The sequence below is a fragment of the Bombus bifarius genome, unplaced genomic scaffold, assembly GCF_011952205.1.
Source record: "Bombus bifarius isolate JDL3187 unplaced genomic scaffold, Bbif_JDL3187 scf7180000008008, whole genome shotgun sequence".
NCBI lineage: Eukaryota > Metazoa > Arthropoda > Insecta > Hymenoptera > Apidae > Bombus > Bombus bifarius.
In genome coordinates, this window is record NW_022884386.1 from 2745135 (window position 1) to 2771515 (window position 26381).

General features: G+C 39.0%; 1 protein-coding gene across 4 annotated transcripts in view; it reads right to left on the reverse strand.

The window, feature by feature from the left end:
* Positions 1–26381, reverse strand: part of LOC117206828 (tyrosine-protein phosphatase 99A-like) — a 420696-nt gene that overhangs the window by 25794 nt on the left and 368521 nt on the right. For 3 of the 4 annotated variants that reach the window (XM_033446516.1, XM_033446517.1, XM_033446513.1), the window contains exons 4-6: positions 16025–16206; positions 2737–2933; positions 2523–2637 (exon numbers count right to left, since the gene is read on the reverse strand). In XM_033446516.1, coding sequence (XP_033302407.1) covers positions 2523–2637; positions 2737–2933; positions 16025–16206 — 494 coding nt within the window. The remainder of the gene's footprint in view (positions 1–2522; positions 2638–2736; positions 2934–16024; positions 16207–26381) is intronic. The other variant, XM_033446514.1, reaches the window with a different exon arrangement.

Sequence of the window (26381 nt, forward strand, 5' to 3'; positions counted from 1 at the left end):
CCGAGACAAGAGGCGACTTTGACGTGTCACGTTCACCACGTACTCCGATACTCTTCTCGAGGAAGTAGCGCATATTGGAGTGAAAAATCGTGGAAAATCGATCGTGAAACGAAGGGGCGCGCCAATGGCGACGACCGAAACGGCCTGGCAATCCCTCCCTTTGGTTTGCCTATCTCTTTCTTCCTCTTCCCTCGTTCTATCTTCCTTCTTCTTTGTTCGTTTCCCTCTCTGTTTATCCACCGACGTTTCCGACCATCTCTTTTCTTCTCCCGCAACCCCTAACTCTTCCCCTCTTTCTCTTTATTTTTTTGCCTGTGCTCCCCACCACGTTACAGACTTTCTTTCTCTCGCTTACGGGCTATCCGTTCTTGTTTCTCATCGCTGTCTCTTCGATCCTCGTTGCTCCGCCGATTCTCCGCGCACTGCCTCTCTTATCACGGTCCCTGCCCTGTACCAACGTGTATGGATTTTCAGAGAAGCGAAAATTCGTACAAACCGATCGGCGAACGTGAAGCAACGGCGAAGACGAGGATTAGGCCCGTATGAATCACGAAACGGCAACGACAGATCACTGAAAACCGTGCCGACGACCATGAAAATCTCGACCGTACCCTCTCTTGAGAGAGAGAGCAAAGCACCGTCGACGGCACAGAACGATGGTTACTTATGGACGTGGTGAAGAGCAGCTGTAAACCTGCTGGCGAGTGGGCTTTCAGGGACGTAAAGTTCGATCTTCGTACCACGTGGCCTGTAACTGTCATTGTCAAAAACGTGATCCGAGTGCCGAGTATTCGGTCGTGATGCGACGATGGCGTCTTTCACCAGTCGATAAGAATCTGTGGCGACGATGCATGATGATATCATTAGAGTACCATCGGCGCTACGATCGTCGCATCGATTTTGGGGCAGATGTCGCCTTCCTTCAAGATACTTTCCTTTAATAAATAACTGATCTCGCTGCAACATTCAATTAGAGACAATGTAGAATGGTCGTTTAAAATCATTCGATGTATTCTTTCAATGTCAGCTACGTATGCTAAAGGAAATCGCAAAGAACAAAACCAAGTTCCAAGTAATCGGGATCCTGATAATGAATAATCCGTTGAGTAATTACGTATCAGAGCGGCTGCGATAGTAGTTGAAACTGGTAAGATATCTCCAATTGGAGAACCAAATGTTTTTGTCTGTTTCAATAACATTATAGATTTCCTTATGTTGAATTTGTGTGCGTTAAGCATTATAATACGAAAGGTGTGCGAGAGAGAATTTAGAAGGAATAATAGAGAAATAGGAGAACGGAACGGAGCAAAGGAAACATATCTACTTGTTGGTGAATTCATCAGTAACACTACCTAGCAGATCGTATTTTAGGCAGGGATAATGGAGTCAGGTCAAAGATCGTATTGTAGGTATTGGACAGCTGGGAGGAATGGAGGGAATAACTTCTGCAAATGGTATTCTGCCGTGATTCCTCTAGTGGCGATTGTACACAGGAAGACCGCTACATAGTAAAGTGTTCCAGGTTCCAAGACCTAAAATTCAGCGAGAGCAAATGCGACGTGTGACAGCCACGAGAAAGAGGGACAAAACTGAAGACCGTAAGGAAATCAGGGACGTAGTTAGAAACGAATGGACCATCAAGAAAGGCGTATAAAGATACGATCGTCTCCGAAATAACCACGATTTGCATAAACTTTACGAAACGTGGAATTCATGCATACGCTCTGGGAAAAAGCGCCTGATATATGGTGAATTCAAATAATATTAACTGCGTCAGTTACTGAAAGATTGTACGCTATCTTCTGAATGTTACGTTAGCAAGTGTTATCTGCCTCCCGCATAATCATTGCGCTCGACAGATAGAGACGGCTCAAAGAAAAGCACTGGTTTAGAGTGCATAATTAAATTATTCTATCGTCAACCGAATGGCTATAGAATGTCATAAAATGATGCGTGATGGGACACGCTTTTATTACTTTGCGAAGTGTATCTTTTTTACGTGGTAAAGATAAAAAAGTTACGATTTTGATACGAGGTCTATAAACCACGAACGAGGGTTTATCAAATTCTTAACACCCGGCTGTAAAGCAAAAACTTGATAGCATCTAGTGAAAGGCCAATCAAATTTAGCGGCATTCTCATTTAATTCTGATTAAAAACGTTCTACATTTTATTTAATTTCATTTTCTCCTACTCCATTAATGTTTGAAACCTTGAGAATTCACTGTACCACCTTTCCAACATCGGGTATTTTAGATCCCTTTAAATTTTATGTGATCGCTGGTAAGAGAACGTTATTGCAGGAATCTTCCTTTTCAAATTTAGCTAAAGTAGATATCTTCGAAATTGCATTTATCGACCGAAGATACAAAGAAACCAGCGAATATTCTGTTTTATCGACATGTTCAGGTTTAAAGCGCCAAATTATAAACGGATGTCGGAGACATCTGTGTAGTTAAATCTCTTGTCCTTTTATCAGATATTTAATGACTACGTAATAACAAACAAATTTCTAATCTTACCTCCTTCGTCAGTCATTACGGAGATAGTGGTCGCAGGGCCATGCCCTTCTGGGTTGAATACTTGCAACGACACTAGATATTGAGTGTACGTTTGAAGATTGCGGATTGTGTGATTCTACAATGAAACAAAACATATGAAATTTATTAAACGAGGAATGACGACGTAATGTTAAATATGACAAATATAATAAAGGAGATTCGAACGATTTCTTACGTAACTTACGTCTATGGCTGGATTACGGATATACACTTCTTTTTCTTCCATGTAAGGTTTGTCTCGAGGTTTATACCCGATTCGATAACCAAGGAATTCTCCATGAATGGTATCAGGACTGGGCGCCTTCCACGCTAAATAAATGGACGTGGCAGACGTGTTGTGAGCACTGGTAATTATAGGCTTTCCCGTCGGCACTGAAATAAAAAAAGACGAATAAAACAGAGACGCGTTAACACGTTTTTACTTTAACATATTGTCGGGATGCTCTCGAAATTGTATCGATATTTTACGGATATCATAAAAACTATCATCTCCCATGGTACAATGTTTACAACCGCTCGACCATTTTCATTTAATACATATTTTCGTGAATATGCCAGTTTCCCGAATTAGCAAAAATTGTTTCTTAAAAAAATAAAAAAAAAAAACAAAAAAAAAGAAACAAAGGATGAAAAGGATTATACGCTATTCTGTTTCGAATTTCCTATCGAATTCCGATAAATAATTGGCATGCATTATAAATGCCACGATGATCTCATTACAATTTACACATTTAAGTGCTTTACAACAATTTAACATATTTATCTATATACTGTTATTATTAAACTTACAGACCAAAAAAAAAATATATATATACATATATACCTTGATATCATGGATTGATATGGTTGAAGATTTGATATTGTATAAATTACATTCTCGATGAGAAAGAACCGATGTGTCGAATGTACTATCTAGGGATAATAGGGGAACAGTAAGCATCGAAATAGGCGGATCAACACGAGTGCCATCGAAGTTTCATTTCTATCTGATAAAAACATATTTGCAATGATTGTTTGACGATCGACTCGCAATAAATATCGGAACGATCGTATTTATTTTCCACCCTTGGTCGTCGTGACGGAATAAAATTCGAACAAGCACGTTTAATCGCATTACCCATTATTCCATTCTGTTCTCCCCCATGCTGCTGATCCAGGTACATGCATTCCCCACACCCTTTCCACCGTAATATTTTCAACAATTGATAGCTTTCGAGTCGTTTAAAATTCGAGCCCCGCGTAATTTAATACTTTTCGCATAATCGAATTTTACCGACTGATCGAAACATACCATCGCTGCGTTGGAAAATAATAGTAATTACGGCGAAGAAATACGATACGATCAGACTTATTTCATCTCGTCCCCTCTATTTGTCAGAAGTGTCTCGAAGAATTTATCGATCGATGCCGTTACGGAAGCTTCGAATGAAATGGAATAGAATTTCCATGCCATACCAATTTTCTTTTTCTCTCTTTTCCCACCGGTATATCCGGCACTGCGAGTTTAATATATCCTCCTTAAAATTCTCCTCGTCATACTTTGTACGCTTCCAACTCCCGAGATACTTCATAAGCACATGTTATTTCATTACTTTCCTCTTGGCACTGGCGCAACTTCACTGTACCATACCACACGCGAATACCAACTTACATACATCCTAACAAGCAAGTAGATTCTAGCCAACAGTTTCTTGCGGTAAACCGAAGTACAATAGCATTCGAAGGATGAATCGACTTGACGGATGTCTTCCACGTACTAACACGACTAACGCGCAACTTCCAAGCAAATTTCTTGAAAGAATAGCTACACCTCTACTCGAGAGTCTTAAGACATTTCTCGAAAGAACAGTTACGCTTCTACTCCAGAGTCTTAAGACACCTTCTATATTTAATAAAACCTTATCTTGAACTGTGCATGCGCTTCTATGGTATAATCTCTTTGTAGAAGAAAGTATGAAATTAACACTGCAAGTACCAAAGTGGTTAGAACGATCATGATTCGTATCATAGAAATTTTATATGTATCATAGCTTTGTAACAATGCATTTTGGAGAATTTGAAGCAAATCTTACGCCTCGGTCATCGGTACGTCTAATGTAACAAGCTTCAAGATCTTTCGTATCTTTTAACGATTACTCAATTTCCTCCAAATTTTGAAGCAGGTACGGTAACTATCCTAAGAATTTGAAGCGACGAAGTACATCCGCCCCAACTGCCTCTGCCTTTATACTCTGACTTCTATAACTTCTGTCAAAAAGTGTGAGAACGTAAATTAAATAACTTGATTAAGAAAACTTTTTAACTCGTGGCTCGCTAGTTTTACACCCCCTTACCTTAACTTACGAAATCGCGGTTCTTAACCCTGTCTAAGGTCCCATTCGACGCGAGTCCACGTCTTTCGCGAAACTGCGCGTTATCGCGTGCCAATATTCACGGATGAAAAGTTGTGGAAGTTGCGTTCTGTTTCTTGGAGAACAAGAGATTGTCGTGGAAATAATTTCAAGATGTTTAATGCGCGTCACGCATCGTTCGACAAAGTCGGTGCAAACTTCCGGCGACTCGTTAATGCTCGTGCAAAAGCGTTCTCACTGCGAAACGACGATAACCACCGGGGAAATGAAGGATCCGCGTGCGAGTGAACGCGCGTATACGAAAGTCGCCGGGTAATTATTGCATCGCCACCGAAACTGCGAACGGACATTTTGGTGAATAATTGCCGGTGACAACGATTAGTCGGCTGGTTGACGGAGAAATTGCACGGACGAATCACGATACCCGCTTATTGTTTCGCGAATTCAGGGAAATTTGTGTCAGTCGGGAAAATTGTGGAATATTATGGGTCAGATTAACTGGACGCGTCGGAAATTTGATGGATGACATTGAGCACTTTGATTGCTAATTGCTCGTACAGCGGTAGAAGATTGCGTTAAATGATTCAGATAATAAGAAACAAGAGGGATACAGATCAAATAAAATGTGTTATAGAATTAGTTGAATCGAAAATACGATGGATAATGAGCAATAATTGTTAATCGTTCTCACAGTGATCTACAAATTATATTCAGTGATCTATATAATATGAAAATATATCTGTTAGCAACATTAACTGAGCGAATGAGAAGCATGATTGATAAAATAATCGTTAGTCGTTTTACAAGATTCTATTAAATAATTCAAGTAACCAAGGAAAATATAGATGAGAATAAAATGGAATATATTTATCATGGAGATTAATTAGACGTATCGAAAACACGATGGAGATTGAGGAATAATTGTTAATCGTTTTCATAATGATATGAGGTTTCGTTAAGCGACTCTAGTAATAATAAGAAAGTAAAATAAACAGTATTTGAAGATAAAATAAAATATATTTATCATGGGTAATTGCGAGCGTATAGAGGTAATCGACGAATAGTCTACAGTACGATTTCGCCGGTGAATTAATTACTGGAGCATTCAACGGCGGAACCTCGCGTTCAAATGCTCGGTAATTCTCGATTAATTTCCAGCACTTAACTTTGGATTCCGGACGAACCTTCTAAAGCGCGGTCGTCTTACTTTCTATTTACACGCAAACCCCACGAAATGACCCAGTAATTTTTCCGGTTAGCCTCGCTACTATCTGTTTTTATTTCCATGTTCCCCTTTCGCATAATTATTCATAAGTCTCTGGACAATGTTCCGTTTCACCGTCTATAATAATAATAATTGCGCAGCCGTCAACTTTCGCTCGCGGTGTTATTTTTTAACGAGTTTCCCTTCGTTTCTATTATTTCCCTCGTACAATTAACATTTTCAACGATCCAGAGATATATTAACAACGAGGCAGACGTCTTCCATTGTTAAACGCTTCTCGCGTGTTAAATATCTCTCGAAGTCAAATAAAATTCAATTGCGATTGCGACGGTAAACGCGCGAGAGGTAATTTCTGAAAAAAATGTATCGCGAATACGAAAAGAGCCACTTTTAATAACGGTAATTTACTTTATATATCGTGACTGTATATTTTCGAGTTTACTACCTCTCCACTATCTTTTGTTATGCGATCCACGTTTTATTTTTATTGAACGGCGACCGTGGTGCCTGTGCCGGTAGTCAATTAACGAAACAACCAGTATTATTAACGCGTAGCTGAAGACATTGTCGTGGGTCAGGTATTATGACGGATAGGTGGAGGGCGATAAGTCTTTCACGCGATTCCGGCCAGCCACTCTGCCGAGGTAATTCAGCCCTGTAATAAATGTGAGCTAGCCGCGTTTTCTACCGTCGCTAAATCTGCGCTAAGTTATTATGATCCTGGGCCGGGACCACGTTTATGACGGCTGCTATGATGTTTGCCCCAACGTCTCCGCGATAAAAGCACGCAACATCGGTTCCTTTCTTTTTTCCTCGACTCTTCCTCCCTCCCTCCCACTCTCTTTATCCATGCAACTTTCTTCGATCGTCGAATAGAACGAATCCCGTACACTGGAAAAATAGGAAAGGAGAAAACTAATTCAATATCCGGCACGATCGTAAAGAGCAGCGCTACGGTCGCGAGCGATTCTATAAACTAAATAGAGACGGCGGTTGCCGCGATATTCTCGCAATAAAAAGCGCCGTCACTTCGCGAATTATATCTTCCCAGCGCGACGTAAAAGTGAAAAAAATGCCGATGAAGAAGACGTGGATGTCGGTAAAAGGGTGTGAGACGACAGTGGACCGAGTGGTAGAAATTTCCACGACCCCTTATCAGCTCCGAAGGGAAATAAAAGCGTGACTCGCGACGCTCCGCCACCGTATCTCTCCGGCGTCGGTGTTAAAGTTCATAACTCAAGCTGATTACCGGCTCGCGGACGCTCGAGGATGTTACCGGAATTAGCTAGCACAACCACGCAACGAATTCTCCAATTTTCGCGCGCACCACCGTACCGTGCCCCGAATGAACTTACCCCGATCCGCACAGGACCGGGGGCGTATATACCCCGACACGGCTGTCCCGATGGCTAATTGGTGGCTCTGTTACGCCATATATTTATGGGGGACAGGCGAACGACCTCCGGAAACAGGAACGAGAGTCGGTATACGTAGGTATTGGTTCGGGGCTAAAGTGGTAGGAGAAGTTTCGTTGGTGCCCTATTGATCTGGGTGAGACAGAGAGCAGAGGGACAGTGCGAGGGTGGCTAGAAAGAGAGACGGAGACAGAGAAAGGGCAGCGTTTCATTTAAGCCACCCGTGGATTCCTGTACACCACCAGCGACGTGGCATCGCACACTCGCTATTGCCTGCCTTGTCCATATGTACGGTATAACATATACAGACACGCATACACCGGCCAATTAGTATCGCGAATTAGAATATGCTGGCAATAAATTCCGCCCACGAACCCTATGTTGGCGCATTATCTGGTAATCGTGTGCGCGTCGATTCAATTTCATTTGCTTCGTTCTGGAGAACGGTCATGGCGGTTAAAATATAGAGAAACAGTTTAGAAACGGGACCAAGGGGTAGAAGTAATTTGGTGGAGTTCGTTCTCCGCAATGTGGGTCAAAGTTACAATAAAGTAGAGTAGCTCCTGTAAAGTGTCTTAGATACGGGAAATACCTAATTCAGATATTTATCGCCAAAGAATCGAGAATACGGTTTTGCATAACGCTTGATGCTACTTGCACGCCAGGTTAAATGGGCAAGGGGTGCAAAGAGGCAGAGAGAGATAGAGAGATAGAGAGATAGATAGAGAGAGAGAGAGAGAGAGATGAAAAAAAGAGAAAGTTTCGTAGCATCTCATTAACAACTGCAAAGAGGCAGAACGTTTACCGGCTGTAAAATTAATTATTCTCTGAAGGCATATCTATTTGCGCGGAGAGATTGGAGTTAGCTCCGGGTTGCAAAGATCAAAGAAGCTTCCGGTAAACTCGTAGAAATGTTATTAAAAAAAGAAACAGGTAAACATAAATACAGTTATCCGGAGTTCTTAAGGGAAACTAGGTTGAATAACGAGTCGCGTGATAAGACGCCAACATTAACGTACAGCGGTGCGCTGATTTCGACGCCGCTTTCATTCGAGTCGACTCGCGTTTCATCATCCCTTTCGATCTCTCTGTTTATTAGCCTTTATCGCTCATCGACGCTCACGTGTCTCGTATTGACGGTATTAAATACACGGCCTTCTATTAATTACCCGTTTATTACCCCGATAACTGTCATTATCTCGTTATCGCAACACAATTATTGCCATCTAGCCTAGGTACTTCGCCTATCCGTTGATGTATGGATGGTAATATATCTATGTTTGCAAAATAAAACGTAAACTCGACTGTATACTAGACATTCCTCGTTGATGTGCTATCATTTTACTAATCCTCTATCGACCATCCTGCGGTTCAGCCATCAACGCATTTTCGAAATTAATTTTCCCGTATAACATTTCTACGTTTACGCACAATATTCGACAGTTCGACACGACGAACGATCGTCATTTTCTGCCTCCAGGCTTACAAATAATTGCTTTGTGTCCAATGTCCTCCGACTAATTAATTATTAATCAGTTTAATTATTCAGGAATATGTATCTATTCCGGTAATGTTATACCTATCAAGGATACATCGAAGTACTGTAAAATTTGATAGTCGAATCTCATTGAGTGAATGAAATAGCGCGGGTGTATTGTATTTACATATCTATTTATTAAAATCCATATCTGGAACTTCATAGCGACACAATGTCAGTTGCTTTTTCGCAGTTCGACGTCAAAGATTTCTCCTTGGATCGGGCGTTTCTGAAAAATTCATTCGTCTCATCGCGAGAAAAACATGCTGTCACGATTGACGTATTACTCGTCGCTCGCCATCGAGCAAAGGTTTGTCATCCTGTTTCAAACGCGTGTTCACCTCTACTTCGAAAGACTTCATCGATCTTCAGATAGGATGTCACATCGTTCGTAGTTCGTAGTGATTTGAGCATTTGAGCGAAACAACCGATCGAATTACGGTTTTGAATTACTCGTACGAACTATGTTTGGCTGAATGTACGAATCCAAGGAGCTTGAATTATGGTACGAAGCAGTTGAACTAAGTTTCTTTTACGAAACATAAGCCAATCGCAAAAGTTCACATATATTTCATTCAAGTTTGAAACATGATCGTAAAAACGCTGACTGTACGAATTTTCTTGATGGATTAAAGCATGCGTTGTTAAATTAGTTGTTAAACAAAGTTTATTTTCACTTTTGATACGAAAGCAAAAGTAGAAAAATATAAAATACGATGTTACAAATATTACATACACCCGTGTACCTACATGAAATCATAAAAATAAGAAAATAAATCATAAACACTAAGCCATCAACAAATTCCAGATTTGTATGAGTTAAACGTTTTAGAAATACATTGGAAATAATTATATTGATATATAAAGCATAAACAATCCTGTGATGAATTGCATGTTTTAATTTTTTCTCCTTTGCTATGTCACCGTATACGATTTCTCCAATCGAAGAGTCTAACAAACCTGACCGATCTGACATGGACACGTATCCACATCGAAGTGACGAGGAAAATAACTTCATCGACTCTGGCTATTTACTATCCGACTAGAATTTTCTGAACATGGAATTTTCCTTTTTTAACGTCGAAATTTTCACTGCGTCAATGTTTTGCTCGATCGCGCAATGTTATTTTTAACTGTTCCAGTGAAAACGGCGCTTAAACGTCGCTTCCGGTCGCGAGTATCGGAAAACACACAGCAGGAGAAGCACAACGAAAAACAAAAACCGGATCTGGGGTGTACAATATCGCGAAACGAATATAATGGCGTTCGATTTAACAACTCGTAACGTTTCTGTTCGTTTCTCTCTTTTTCTCTTGGTCACCAATCCTCGTTTCTAGGATGATGGCTTTGTTAATATGGTGCTCACGCATGGATTCATATTGGCGTCGACTCATGTTCCCTGGTATTTAAATCAGTTATTGACACGAATTCGCGTGATCGCCTATGCGGGCCAGCCTTGATTACCAGATAATTATTCCTTCCTCACGTGCTACCATAATGAACGTGCCTCTGGCTGTGTACGCCAGTTTATGTATTTAATAGCACCGATTTCGCGTGCCTCTCCCTATTCCGCTCCAGGCAATAGTTCGCGACGCGACTCCTGTGTTTCGATTCGATTCGATTCGATGGAGCATCAAAAACATTGCCGGCTAGATTTCGATGCCTGGTGTCCATTTTCGCCCGTATTTGTCAGGTCGGTGAACACGTCGCGATTTTTTCCATCGAGCTTAATGCGTGTCCCGTGGCCTGATTTTAATTGATTTCGGACATTTGACGATCGGTTTTAACGCGCACAGGTCTACTTTCGTTACAGGATTAACGTTCGAGCGCTATTGAAATGACAATTTTTTCAAGTATGTCTGCAGTATTCGCAGTAAAGTATTTCTGTGGATGAAAATCGCGTGAGAAAAATATGATAACCCAATTTCCGTTGATTTTCTGATTTTCCTGCAACTCTGCGCAAATCTACTGTAACGTTATTTGTATTTTTAGATGTTCAGGAAGCTGATAAAATGCATGTTTAATATCAAAAAACGAACAATGAGATAATTTGAACATAGAAATTGGTTAACGATGTGTCGAAAATTGCTTTTCTACAAATAATGGGAAATATATCGTATCGTGTTTTTCATCTGTGATTTTTATATATCTTGACCGAGGCTTGATTTTTATGGCGTGGAAGTAGAAAAAACAGTTTTCTTACGAGATTCAATTAATTAATTATTGTCGCTTGTTGATCTTTGTAATTCATCTGTATAGAAATATTCGATGAATCGTAGAACGTTTTATAGCACGCAGAAATTAATAGGTATGCAGAACTAGTCTTCGTCGTTAATCTGTTTCAGTAAACCGGTTTATTAAACGTGCGGTTATTGCTTCGTTAATTAAGCTATTTGAACAGCGAGCATATTACCAATACCGGTATATTGACATTCTAACGTAGATATGTCTCGTATCAGGCGTTAATTCGATGCAATATGTGAAAAGCAAAAATGTGTCGCATTTTGTCGTGAAAGACGCATTTTGCGTTACAATTACGCGGTGAATTTCAGTATTACGATACGATTTAGTACACTATTAAAATACTATATACGGAAGCAAGATCGTTTACTTTCTTAAAAAATATTTAATTAAACAATGTGTAACTACCATAAAAGTAATTTGAAGTTAATATTTTATATAATCTCCTTTTCTTTGTTGAATACATAATTGTTTTATAAGCTCATTTCATACTTCCTACCATTCTGCTTTCAGTTACAGTATTTCAAAAGACTGTTTTATATTTCTTTTAAATTTTATTTTATCTCTCGGATTTTGTTCTTTGTTTCTCTGATTCATATCTGTTCTATTTTAAATCAGGGATTACGCATATTTACCAAAAGATTTTTACAAAATTTAGGAATAAAAAAGAACCATGAATAAGCAATACAGAAAGGGTAATATGAAAAGATTAAATACGAGAATAGCGCGTAGAAACATTTTTAAAACCATATTTAATTATCCTTTTATCCATGTTTTTGTACGGTACGCATTGTATTCGTATGCATAAATGAATCTGAAATTATGAACGCTTGCTTAGTTTTTGTTTCTTTCCAGTTTTTTCCCAGTAGTGTTACGATCGACTGATAATACAATAAATTGCTTTCGGCAATCGAGTCTCGAAGATTTGACGTGTTAATCGCATTTTTTTGTTGGAATTGTTCGTAGCCAACTAAACGAATTACTCGAGTAATACGATATATCAATCGATGGCTCATTGTAACTCGATATTTGCCCGGGATACATGTTGTTTAAATATCACACGTTGAATTTTCCGTGAAATCATTCAGCCCTGGCGGTTTAATTAATTCGTGTGTTTAGATATTGTTTGCGGAGAAATATGATATTAATAATTAATGCCATTATATTGACGAGTTGTTAAATGTAATTTTCGAAACCCGTGGAAAATCGAGGGAGTTTTTCCGTTCTGACCCAGATGACCTGGAGATCAATACTTCCGATCGTTTCATCCATGCGTTAAATTAATTTTCCATATTAATAAATCGTCGACGTATTAATTATCACCGTGTTAGTCTGTGACATACATGAATTACGAGCGCGTAACATTTATCTTGTTTTTTAAGAAAATGAAAAACACACAGTGACTTACGAAAAGCATTGGAACATTTAATTTTATGAATGTAAAACGTGTGTTATATTAAACATATCGAAATTTCATTAGTATCATAATAAGATCCGATTATTATGTATACATTGGTAAATTTAGAAAGAAATTTGTAAATAGAAGCTACAGGTATTTAGTGTATTTAGACGATGACAAAAATACTATTTAAACATGGTTTAGGATGGCTACACGAAGATTGCAAAAAAGCAATATAATAAATACAATTTTGTTAACTTTCTGGTTTTAATTATCATCAATAATTTTGAGAAATCAATATTTTTGATGTACATATTTCTCAAAAGAATGCCACAACCGAATCTAATATAAAGATAGATTGGCGGTATGAGATCGCATAAAAGCTACTGGATTTTAAAATCGTCCTCGTATGAAAAGCAAAAAATGTGACGTATTACGGTTTTCCCTTGTGGTTTCTGTATACTAATTTTTAACTACATACAACAAACGTATTATAAATTCGATACATATACACATTTCACATTAGTTCCAAATATTAATATAATCACGATAGTCGTGTTTCGCTACTCTATTAGGAAAATTTCTATAAGTTTCGCATAACACACATAATACAGAAAATTTTCTAATGCTAAATGTTCAAATATTTGTATGAATTACTATAGGCTACGGTAAGCACAACGTTTGTGCTGGAATCCACGTTTTACGGAAGCAGTATAAACATCGCTCCGAATAGTCGTCATGCAAGTGAGCGCGTCCATTTGGTAAAGCTATTTCAATTTTCTCAAAGCAAATGCACGCTGAACAAGCTAAAATTGCGATGGCTGAAACTCTAGCCACAGGTGTTATTTACTAATGTTAGCTGGTGCGGTATCAATAGTTACGAAATTCATCGTGCATTAATTAACAAATTCGAAACAATAGAGAAAGGGAACTGTATATACAGTTCCGTGGAAGTCAAACTAATTTTTGATTGTTATTCCGTGGTATACTCTCTGGCCACCGAACCAGAATCAGGCACCAAAATGTCGCTATTTTAAATTTCTTATAAAAATCTGAAATCTCTAAAATTTATATTCATCATAGACATTCCTCTGATCGAAAGCCATTCTCTTATTCTCATAGATAAACAATTAACACGACTCACATATGTACATATCACTGTAGATATTTGCAGCCACAGTTGAAATCACTTGTGCAGGCGATACTTTAACTTTAATTCCCTAGAACTTGTCGTACGAAAGACGAGGAAAAACATGGGAAGCAATACTCTTGCTTTGTCTTTCTTTCTATCTAAAATTCGCTTACGCCCTTTAATTGTAAATATTAAAAAATTGAAAAATATTAAAAACTTTAGGTGATCCTAATTCGACGACCAGTTACTAAGAAATTCCACGCATACTAAAACCACGTGCTCTCATTGTCCTGCTCCTCCATTCTTCGCCAGCAATCGAAGGACGGATTCACCCTTCTCTTTTTCCCCACAACTTCCTGCCCCGAGCAACGAAGCTGTAAGAAGACTAGCTAAGAAATTCTATGTATATTAAACTAAAGCATCCGTTTCCGACCCGGTATCAAATATTCAGTGGGGAAAATCTCGTACAACTAATCCCATCAGCGAGACATCCACAGTCTAACGCGCTAATTGCCATGGCGATACGCATGGGAATTCAGGTCTGGAGGGCAGGCGCGCGCTAACTATCGGCGCCTTTGTCACAGTCATCGTCGTCGTCGTCGTCGTTGTCAACATAGTCGCGATACAAAGTTTGTCGAGCGTCGTGGGTATACATACAGCAGGCGTCGACCAATCCCGGCGGCGTTGACAGAATTTATAGGGCTTAGCCGACGCGCCCGTCTGTTCAACCTATTTTCTGCCTTGGACGTGAGACGAAGACGAACCAATGAGCCAAAGGACGGTTCAACGGAGAAAGAGGAAAGCTGGACTGCTCGAGTTAAGCGCGACTATACACTGCTCCTTCCGGTGCTGCAATTAGCGCCTCCTTAGTTGGCTACGCCAGTCTCGTGACGATGCCTAGCCGCGGAAAACCGGCCGTGCAAACCATTCTTCTCGCTCTTCTCCCTCCTTCTAGTCTTGTTCTTCCAACCCCTTTTCTTTATATGTATAGCGCTAGAGTTCCAGAGTTTCTACCCTCCGTTGGATTCGGAACGTTTACTCCCGCGAGCCTGAACATTGCCCCGAAGGGACTCGTTCCACCGGGCATCTTTCGTGGAATTTTATGTCTATTATCATTCCCTCTGATGTTTTCGGCTAATATCGTTCTCAATGTCTTTCGAGAAGTTATAGGGAGTTGGTCAAGGAATTGGCGATGAGTATTCGAGGAAAAGAGAGGGGAGATGATGTTGAGTGAATAAAAAGGAAGCAATCTTTGGTTATAACGTTGGGATAACATACTGTAGAAACGTTGAAATTTTAGATAGATTTTCACTCGAAAATATGAAATAATGAAAAATGGATTCGAGATTCGAACGGGGACAATCTCTAGCCGATTCGATTTCCTCAGGATCGAAACTCTCAACTCTTCGACTCGTTTCTCAATTACATCGCAATTTTAACAGTTAACCCATTTGAAGCTTCACACGAAAACTTAAGTTCGTCTGCCGCCGGCAGTTTAAACGCGAAGCTGTGCGTTGCAGTGATAAAATACCTAAACTTGATTGTACGTAATTTCTGAGTGGATTACTTTTAATGCGAAATAAATGTATATTAAACGTTATTGCATTAATGGAATTTCCTTTAAAGACAATATTAAAAGGTAATAGATATTAGTACGTGCAGAATGAAAAAGGCTAAGGAATTTAATGAATAAGTTAAACATACATGAAACGTAAGCTAACGAGTACGATCTGCATATCTATTGTCTTTATAACTTTCTTATAATATTACGTTATAACATCCATAAGACTTATATACTTTTAAGTTCAACATTTTTAAATAAAACTAATATTGCGTAGAGAAACAGCGAAAACAATAGATTGCACTCGTAATAAATCTACGTCAACGTAAAAGTGACAGATTAAGCGTTAAAATCTCACGAGCACAATAGACATTCTTGCCACGTAAATCTTCTAAAATTTTTCAAGTAAACTAAAACTCACGACAAATATCCTGGCATAAACATTCGCTAATTCTCGATCACTCGTCATCCACACGAATTCTCACTCCCGCGATACACGATCGAAGCTTAGCTAGGAGCAAGTTTGTGACCAATCGAGGGCGTTCAAGACGGAAGATTAATAGTAGTTCACGGTAGAGGTATAGATATACAGAAAAACATACGTTCTCGAAGGGTGACGGAGTGGAAAGTCTCCTCGCTGGGTTTGCTCCGTCCCATGGCGTTCACTGCCGATACACGAAAGCTGTAGACGGTAAATGGTTGCAGGTTCTCGATGTTATAGGTGGTATCGTTGCTTGGCGTTATGATTTCTTCTGTTGCGTTCCATGCTCCACCTACTCCCGTTCTGAAAACAATCGCCCGTTAGTCGTTAATACGGTCCGTGTAAATATGAGCGATGATTTGAGGGGAAAAGCTGTCGCTTCGGAAGCTTTTGTTCGCTCTCACGGTTTTGTTTATGGAGTAATTGCACGCGTGTGCGAAAGTTCGAAATATTCTGCCGTTAGCGACGCGGGTACGCTGTGCTAAAAATATTCCTTTTATTCCGATAGATCCGGAAAATAAACGATTTCAAAAACTGTCCGTGTCATCGTACGTCTATACCTTATGAATACATCCCTTAAGGGTTGAAAGCACAGGCTGTAAAAATAAAATATTTCTCATTATATATACGGGCGAATTACGAGACAGTACTCCGATTATGCGAAATATCGTAACACGTCATGGCAAACGTTGCACGTTTCGCGGTTGATTAGAATTCAATGGATCGTCAACGAGAAACCGACGATTGTATTTAGAAATTAATGGTAGCGACGGATCGCTGACGATCCGGATGTAACGTGCTTGGATCGGATGTAAATCGACTGCGTGGACTGCGCGCGCGATTAATTAATGGCCCCGTGTCGGCTCGCTGTGAACAAACAATACCGTTTTGCTACGATCCACCGGTTCTACCTACCTAAGTTCCGATGACGGAAACATCGTTCGACGTAGAGTAATGAGTGGTCGAAGACGCAACACGCCCGCCTCTGCTGCGAGATTTTACTCTCTCGTACGTTATACGCGATTCTGCTCCTCCCCCATCTCCTTTATCCCTAATTAATACCATCCATTAATTGTCCCACGACCCGTTTCGGAAAGTTCTCTGGCAACCGTGCTCTCGAGTAATTGCCACAGTTTCCGTTGGGCCGAGTCGGTTTTTTGCCGGCAGCGAGATTCGTTGGCTTCTAAATTCTAAATGGTAACGCTATATTCGATACGAATTACCTATCGATTAGATATCGATTGCTGCTTCTTTTCCAAGAAAATCGAAAAACTCTAAATATCAAAATTACTAGTATTAATGGTAAATTATTCAACGTTCGGTTGTCGTGTTCACGTTTGAGAAGAATAAGTTAAATTCGCTTGGATTTTCAAGTCTTTGGTATCAGTACATTTGACGTCCAAAATATAAAACGGAAACATTTTACTTCCACCTCACATTTCGGAAAACCAATTTAATTAATTCGTTATTCTGTTGAAGAATACTGGATATTTCAGTTGGTTCGTTCTTGCGTTCCTTGTGATACACGATGTCCTAATTGCTCTAATTGAAACCACTATATAACCTGTACATTTTTCCCCGAATCTGAGTTTCTTCAAAAAACGTGTACTGCGAATTTCATAACGAGCAATGGCGTTTCTTTTCTTTTTTTTTCTATTCTTCGTCGAAACTCGGTTTCGGTTCGACAAGCCATTTGAAACTGTAGAATTTTTAAGCATCGCTTGGTTCCATTCTGTTCATTCGCGGTTATAATGGAAGTAAATTACTCGACTGATATTTTAATAGATTTTGTAAATTTATTTTCTTTTTCCTAGCTTGTTGTCAATGAAAATTTCCAAGTGGTGCATGCGTTTCATTCCTTTCAACTCATTTTTATTCTTGGTTTGTTGGGTTACAAAATTATGTTTTTTAGCCATTTAGCGCGATCGTTTTTCTCGTCTATGTAACGCGATATATGGTTCCAATTTGGATTTAGTAATTGAAACTGGTACCGCGTTTATTTCAGAAACATGATCATTGAATACGGTCGATGAAACAACGTATTAGTTTCACGGTGTATTTACATTTCCGGTAATTCTGAATACGGTTTATCGAACATTGTACAGAAAGCTATAATGAGAATTTCTAACATTCCTAGTCATTAATGAAATATCAAAACTGATTAAAAAAATACGTGAAGAGGTCAACAACATTGACAGTTCAATATTGTTGACATCTCGATGTGATTGACATTTGCGATTTGGCGCCACTAACAATTCGTTGCCATTAATATCTTGCCTTTACTGTTACTGACAATATAATGTAAAAGTAACAATAAAAGTAACAATAATAATATAACAATATAAAAGTAAAATGTACAAACAAATATATTTAACTAATTTGTTTTCTTTTTACCGATCATTCTTCTTAAAAATCTATAAAGGTAATAAATGTTGAAAGTCCATATTATTTTTGTAATACATAACGCAAATGTTAAAATTAACAGACGGAAATGTGTTTCTCTTTTTATTTGAAATCCTCTCTTCTGATACTTAAATAAATTCTTTAATTTCAGTTCCGTAAATAACGCGAAATTCGCCAAAATTAATCACTGACAAAAATTACGTATAGTCAATGATAAAGATGATCAGTATAAAATGTAATACAAATATAACAGCACGATCGCTCCATTTTAATTATTGCCGTTTTAATCGTTATTCCAGCAATTTATAAAACTTTATTACGTCATACAATTTGATGCATGTGTTTTTGGTATTGTTCGCAAGAAAAATATTCAATGATTTTGTCGGCTGGCACAGGTAAATTGTTTAAACGGTTGAATCGAGAACCTGATGTTTTTACAATAGATTTATTTGGCAATACGTTCAACTATCTGTTATGTTTAAAAGTTGTTTCTCAAAACAGTAGACGCGGAGAGGAGCAGCGAGGAAAATGGGATAATACATGGGTTATTTTTACATTTTTTTTGCAGCACAATCCCTTCGCTCGTTTTACATGTCGCGAGTCGTTCGATTCGCCTCTCTAACTCCAAAAATCAGCGGGACACAGAGAGATGAGAAATCGCGTATAAAAATTATTTCCAATCCCGCAACGTGACGATTCCCGCGGGAACGGCGCGAAAATAAAGCCGATAACTCGTTTCCAATTAACGTCACTTGCTCATCGTTTATTCGGCTCTTCGATTTGCTTATCGTTTGTACAAGCAGATCATTTCAATTTTGGTCACGCTCGGGACACGATCATTCACTGGCTTTTCCAACGCGGGCGAAATCGATATCGTTGTACCCGCGTCGATTTAAATTCACCCCGACTATTTTCCCCTTCGACTCACCCTCCCATCCGCTCGTTATTAGATCCGCGTTTACCGGCACGACTGTGTATCGATTTCGAATCTATCGCAGTCTAGTTGTCTCGGCAAAGGAAAAATGGAAATTCGATAAGTCAACTGTTCTTCCCGTCTCGTGTACGAACTGAGCGGAGTGGGACGAATTCGTGAAAAAAGATCACGCAAACTTGAAAACTCGGAATTCGTTTCATTTTGAAAGTCTGTGTCCGCCGCCACTGAAAACGACAGTTCGCCCGTTCAGTTCTGCCAAACTCTCTGCTTTCCCAGCCGACGAAAAGTTTTACCCTCGAAGGGATACGGACGGCGTTTCCCAAGAAACGAGTCATCGTATCAGAAATTTTGATTCGTCGCTCGTTCCCAGCGTGGCCTTCCCCGTGCCCCCAAAATAAATCGTCCTCCTCTAACTTTTCGATCAACGACCACCGTCCATAAGAGGGAAATATCGTCGTATGAGACAGAGGGCATTCGTCTTTCCTAGGAACGGATTCAAGTTTCCATAGTTTGTGTGACAATTTCTCTATCGTGTTATGTGGGCATGATCAGTAGAATTATCTTGCAAATACTCTTTCGATTCGAGCTTGGTCGCAGAACTTTTACAATATCCATTGCCATCCGAATAGAAAGAGAAACTACTCTGGTGAATATCTCTTCGTCCCTTTTTTTCTCCCCTTCTTTTTGCCCCTTTGATCTCAATCGGGAATCAAGTTGTCGATTTTATTTCAAACGAGAGAGGGAAAAAAAGAGAAATAGGAAACGATAGAGAGGGGAACAGGGGCAGGAGTAACGTTTCGTTGGAATTACTCGGCTAAATCCAGATTTGCAACGGTCGCAAAACAGGAATCGATATTATAGTAGGTATTGCGTTATTTCTCCGCAATCCAGAGTTATCGAGCTGTCCGGTCTTTACGAGAATCGTGTCGCGCGACTCGACATTGCGTGTGCGGAAACTTCGTGTGCAGGTTATGTACCGCGGGCGAAAATAACACCGTGACTGGGCTTCGAGCGTGATTATCATAACGACGACTCGACGAGACGCGACGTGAAACCGGCCTCTGCAACCTGTTTGATTCCATCGATTTCAGAGAGCTTTTTTTTCTTCATCAGTTTTCTTTCACGCACTCTTTCTTTCTCTCTCTCTCTCTGTCCATCTATCTATCTATCTATCTCGTTCTCACTTCCTCTGAGCCATTGACTGACAGGTAGTGCATCGAACCGTTAGAACAGCTTCAACGACAGACGTCGATATTAAAAGTGACCGATATCTGTCTCCCCTCGAAAAAGTCGGAATCCCCGGCCGTTTTCGACCAGCGTAATACCATGATTGGCCATTGAACGTACGCTCATGCGAGCGGAAAATTGTATACCGTGAACAGCTACGGTATTAGATGCTTGTTGTGGATTTCGAACCGATCGAAACATCACATCGTGTAATACGACCAAATGAATTTCTATATCATACGGCTGCCACTGCTGGGGTCGTCGTCCTGTGGCACGCATTTTATGTATGAAACATCGAGGCCAGTGAAAATCTATCTTTCCCTGTGTTGAAATGAATTATTCGCGATCGAAGATTGAACAGAGATTTCGCTTTGTTTGCCGTTCACCGCAATCCGCGGAATGAAAAACGCCGAATGCCGCGTACGAGAATTTTAATAGAAATAACGATAAAAGGGACTGCAAAATGGAAGAATTTCCCCGTTTTTTCGAGGGAACAGAATGGGACGATCTAACTTTACCTACCGATAAATTGCGAATTTCTTTCAGACATATCGCCTTTCATTTCGATCAGCGCGGATAATGGAAAAAGCATTTTACGCAATTATCAACGACGAGAATTTTGTTCGCGTTTAAATTTTCCCGCGGCGAATGTTTCACGAATTTTGTTATCCAGGCTCAACCGAGTTTCTCTTTCGCTTCTTTTTTTTTTTTATGCCTTTTAATTTCCAACGCAGCCATTTGAATCCGCGCCGATATCGCCCTAAAATCGTAAACGCCCGAGATAACGAAGAGTTTTCATGGTCGAACGTGACCAAACTATGAAATTGAATAACTGCGAAAGGACGATCTTTCAAATTTTGAGATCAAAACGTTTCAACGCCAAAAATGAAATGTCGCGTTTGTCTTTCGGTTTCATATATCGCTTTGGAAATGTCATTGCCTTTTTAACAATTCAAAAAGAACCAAGGAGTTATACTTAAATCACGTCGTCTACGAGCATTTGCGTACTTTCTTTTAAATTATTGGAAATATAAAATCCATTTCAACAAATTGAATGCTTTAATATAATTTCACCCCAGAGTTTACTTTAGGCAAATACACATATACGGTTAATAGATATTGATCGCTGTTAAATCTTAATTGAAAATCGTTAATATCAATTAGCATAAACAAAAGAGCAATACGTAATTTATTGGAGGTGAATTAAAATTAGCGTGCAATGATATTTCAGTTAAATGATTGAAATGTTCGTTTCTATTCATGTTTTAAAAGTTTTGTTACAAAATATTATCAAGTGTCAGCTATTCATTAGAGATAAACATGATAGTAATACGAGTACACTACAAGCTTACAAGCATCCGGACTCTTGCTTATTTTTGAAAAGACGTAATTTAATTCATTAATTGAAGTTCAATTGCATTCCGTATCATCATTTCGTCGTTATAATATGATAAAATCGATTTTCAGAAGATTAATAGATGTACACTGAAATATTGGCATCTGTAAACGTGAGACAAGTTACAACACAATTTGCAAAATCAGCAATTTACTCAATTAGCAAAATTCACAATAACACATTCTGGAAACGTTATTTATCCCCAGATTATCTACATATATAGTCTCTAAAATAGAGATAAGATAAGAAAAGTATTTCTAAACCCATATCGTAATTAATTCGAGCAATTATATGTGAATTCCTAAATAAATAATTAAAATTTATTATTTGATGGTCCTATAAGAAGGTTCCAAGTATTGTTTCTAGCCATTGCTTTCTCATTAATTTATATATTTTTATAAATCGATTAAAATATGCAAATACATATAGACAGCGGTGTATCTATGAACGAATCTGTATTTTATTCAAGCATCGTTATTCGCGCAAGATATTAAAAGTTAAACACCAAAAGATATAAGAGTTAAACACCTTCACAGAGAGGACGTTTCGGAAAACCTTTCATCCAAGCGTATTCATGCCAGACACCCGCGGGACGGATCTCTCGCAATCTCATCGCATTACGGCCAAAACAAAAGGGGCTGGCACGGACTAAGTGTAACGAGAAAAAAGAAGAATCGCATGGCACACGGTATGTTTACGCTTTTACAATTCAAACGTCCGTCCTGTGGCTCGCGTTACGACGAAATCAACGATCCTCCCCTATCTACGCTGTATCTTCTTTTTTTATTTTTCGCCTCGCTTCCCCGTCGTAATACTCTCGCCGTTATTAAATCATTTCACGGACGAAACGATCCATAAAAATAAAACTCGATATATATCGAGATACAACGGGGGCGGTTACGAGCGCACTATATCATCATTGACAACCATCTTGTAAAAATAAACTGTCCCGTGAGCACCACCGCACGTAATTCACTTCTGTGACGCGTTGACGCCGGGCCGTCTGTCCTCTCGTCACTCTCGCGCCAGACTGAAATTTTTTAACAATTCCTCATTTGTCTTGCGTACAGTTTTACCGTGTTTGGTAACTTTCGTTTTCATTAGAAATTATCAAGGAAAATTTAAAGATATTTTAAGGAATATATTGACCTCCTTATTGGAATTTTAAAATTATATTGAAATTGTAATTAGAATATATAGAGAGGTAGAAATATTTGCACGTATCCTTATCTTCCAATGAGGCGTTTTCTTGGCAGAAATATGCATTTCATTTTCTTGTTATCAAAACTTTGTAGTTATAGGAACGTACTATTATTAATACAACTATTATTATACACACTATCATACTAGTCTACATTAGTACAACTCTACTACAACTGATGAACCCACGATGTTCTGTAAGACGCGAATAATCTTTCGCTGTTTATCTATTTAACTGTTACGTTAATTTAACTCAATTAATATCGATAACCTGCATAACTAACGTTATTATGACTTACGATATTTTTTACTCCTGGTTTCCACGTATCAAAAGGTGGAACGAAAAGTGAGTTATTTCCATTACGTCTAAATTAGGGTTTTCGCTTGACAAACGTATCTATAGAGTGACGGGGTCACTTAGAGTATGTAAAGGCGCGACAGCCACGTGAGCTGGAAACAGGCTACCTCTGTCGTGAATGTATTCCACTTGCCGAAGTTCGGTTAACGAGCAAATCACGTTACACGTGATATCGCGTTCTGAGAACACTATCTACGAGGGTTAGCCGTGCTACATTAGCTCAGGCCCGCGCAATTAATTAAGTTACAAGCGGTTTAATGGGGATCTAGTTATCTCTTTGATTGGCCCACTTCCGCTCGTGCCCGCCGAATTTCTCTGGCGCACTTATTTCCGGTTTCCACCTTCTACGAGAAGGAGGAGATGGCCCCACCTCGCAATCCTGCGACTTCGTGAAACAAAGAGAACGCGCCGGGAAACTGGGTCGTCTCAGAGATAGAGAGAGCTCTGTAAATGATCTCAATTATATTCTTAGTTAACCGGGGGAATGAGCTTCCAGTTCCAGTATACGCCCTCTTTTACTACGAGCCACTGTAACTTGCCGCATACAAAATATCATTTTCTCGTGTAAAACTTTAAACGCACATAGTTTCTTCGAAAAATTAACTGACTATCACATTATAAATTTCTAGACATGATTTAAGCGTAATTGTGAAGTAAAAAAATTCTTTGAATTAATCAGTGATCCATTAGGCAAACTCATGTTAAATAAATCCATGTATGTTGACTCTTATTATACCTATTGGCACAAGAAAGATTTCATGTGCGACAGAGTTTATTTGTCCTCAATAGGTCTAGTTCTAATTTAAGATTTATTGTCCCGAAATTAATTCATTCTCCGAAGAACTAATATTTTTCTTGTATTATGAGCTACTAGGATGCAGTATACAGTATAATGTTCTTTCTTGTAGCACTTTAACCACATGTAGTTCCTTCAAAACATTAACTTGCTACGTTGTTATAAATTTCTAATCATCGTAAAGTATAGTTACTAATTTGTCATAAAGTATAAAATTCTCCGCTGGGAAGAAAGTTTATTTAATAAAATGAAATTCGATGAAACCCAGGTCAATAAAATATCCAATCTATTAAACGAACTTCTGTTAACTAAATCCATGTGCCTGACGAATTGTTACTAGTCGAATAATAATGCTACTTAGGCAGTGAGATGAATCAATGAATTTCTATTATATGAAACAAAATTTACTTGCCCCTTAACAGGGTCAGATAAAGTTTTTACTAATTTCATAGCTTTTTTTTTATTCTGAAAACGGTTTATTATTATTAAAATATCGTCTATTGTTTGGAGCAAATAGAAATAAATGTCTATTATTTGAGAGAATGAAAATTAATGTAAACGTAAAATCATGGATCTCATTTACGTCTTATGTCGAGAGTTTCTCGTGGCAGTCGCCAGAAAACTATCAAGTTTAAACTCTCGAGAATTTTAAATTTTCATCAACGTCGTTTCGACTTATCATATCATTCTAATATGTATTTACAACACAGTCGCGTTGGCTCAAAGGAACACCGATTGGATTTTACGCGCAGTAAATTATAAATCGCAAAGCGATATTTGCAAGCCTTGGTAATTATCGTTGAAAGACGAAATAACTGGTGTTTTGATTGACTTTGACCGAGAACCGAGCTGCCGTTTTGAAATTTGCGAATTTCAATCGTGTTCCAAACGAATTTCAGCGACTCGCTGAAAACGCGTCGGTTTTGAAACGCGTTCGACGTGCAATCCCGATTAATAACGTTCTATGAAATGGCTGATAGAAACGTTGTTTTTGCCAGCTCCGTTTACTTTCGTCCACGTTTAACCGTTAAAACCGCGTTGAGACTGACTGACTGACGTCGGATAATTATTTCGATTAAACGGACGGCGTCGAGGCGCACAAGGGAATCGTTTGAAAACATGACATCTCATTAATTACATAGTGCACAGGTACTATTAAAATTGCAAACGTTCCGCGTCAAACAACACCCACAGCATAGAATGAGCGAGATATAACTATCGAAGTCAGCTCTTTTTTATCGCTGTACGTGAACATATTCACGCGTAAATACGAAGTTAAAAAGAAGGGAACAAGCTTTAATTTACCCTGCGTTGTATATACGTCTGACGGTATTTCTTTTTGCTTGCTATGTATTCTACTGTCTGTCGTTTTCTACCCTTTCGCTTGCTAATTAAATACATTTTTACCATAATACCATGCTAACAAGGGATAGATTTTTTTCTGTGATATTTTAAGGGTGCTTTCTCCATGGTATTTTAAGAGTGACATGTCCTAGACACAGGGCCTATTGTTGACGCAAGAATTATCCGCAACTTTGAAAGGATAGCAACGACGCACGTAGGGATCCGAAACCGGGACGACGTACTGCTACCGAGCTCGATCTCGAGGCTCGTCACGGTACCTGTCAGGGATTTGTGGATCTTGTTGCCGGTGGTATACGTGGTAACCGTACCCAGGGAGATAGCAGACCGATGCGTTGATCTCTCTCTGCATAGTGTACTGTCCACTGCGAGCACGACCGCTGTTTATGCCAGCTTGGAATAGTAAATTGGACCGTATTATCTGGTCGACTGCGTATCGCATCTCTACCTCCTGTTCGAACGAATCGGCGGGACGTCAATGATAATCCTAGGGTTGGTTCTAATTTTGAATAATGCACGCGTCACGTTCGCCAACGCACCTGTCCTCTAGAATGCGTCAAATCTGCTCGGAACGCTTTTGCAATTAAGAAATTGATTTGGTGAACGATGTAAAAAAAAAAATTAAAAAAAAAGGGACTTTTTTAGCATGGAGAATGTATATTACGGTGAAAAAAGTTAGAAGTGTTAAAAATAGTTTGTCTTAGCTTCTAGAGCTACAAACGAATAAATTTATCTAGTACGAGTTTGTTTTGACTTTAAATTTGTACAGGTGGTACATGCTTCAATCTTGTTTGACTAACGA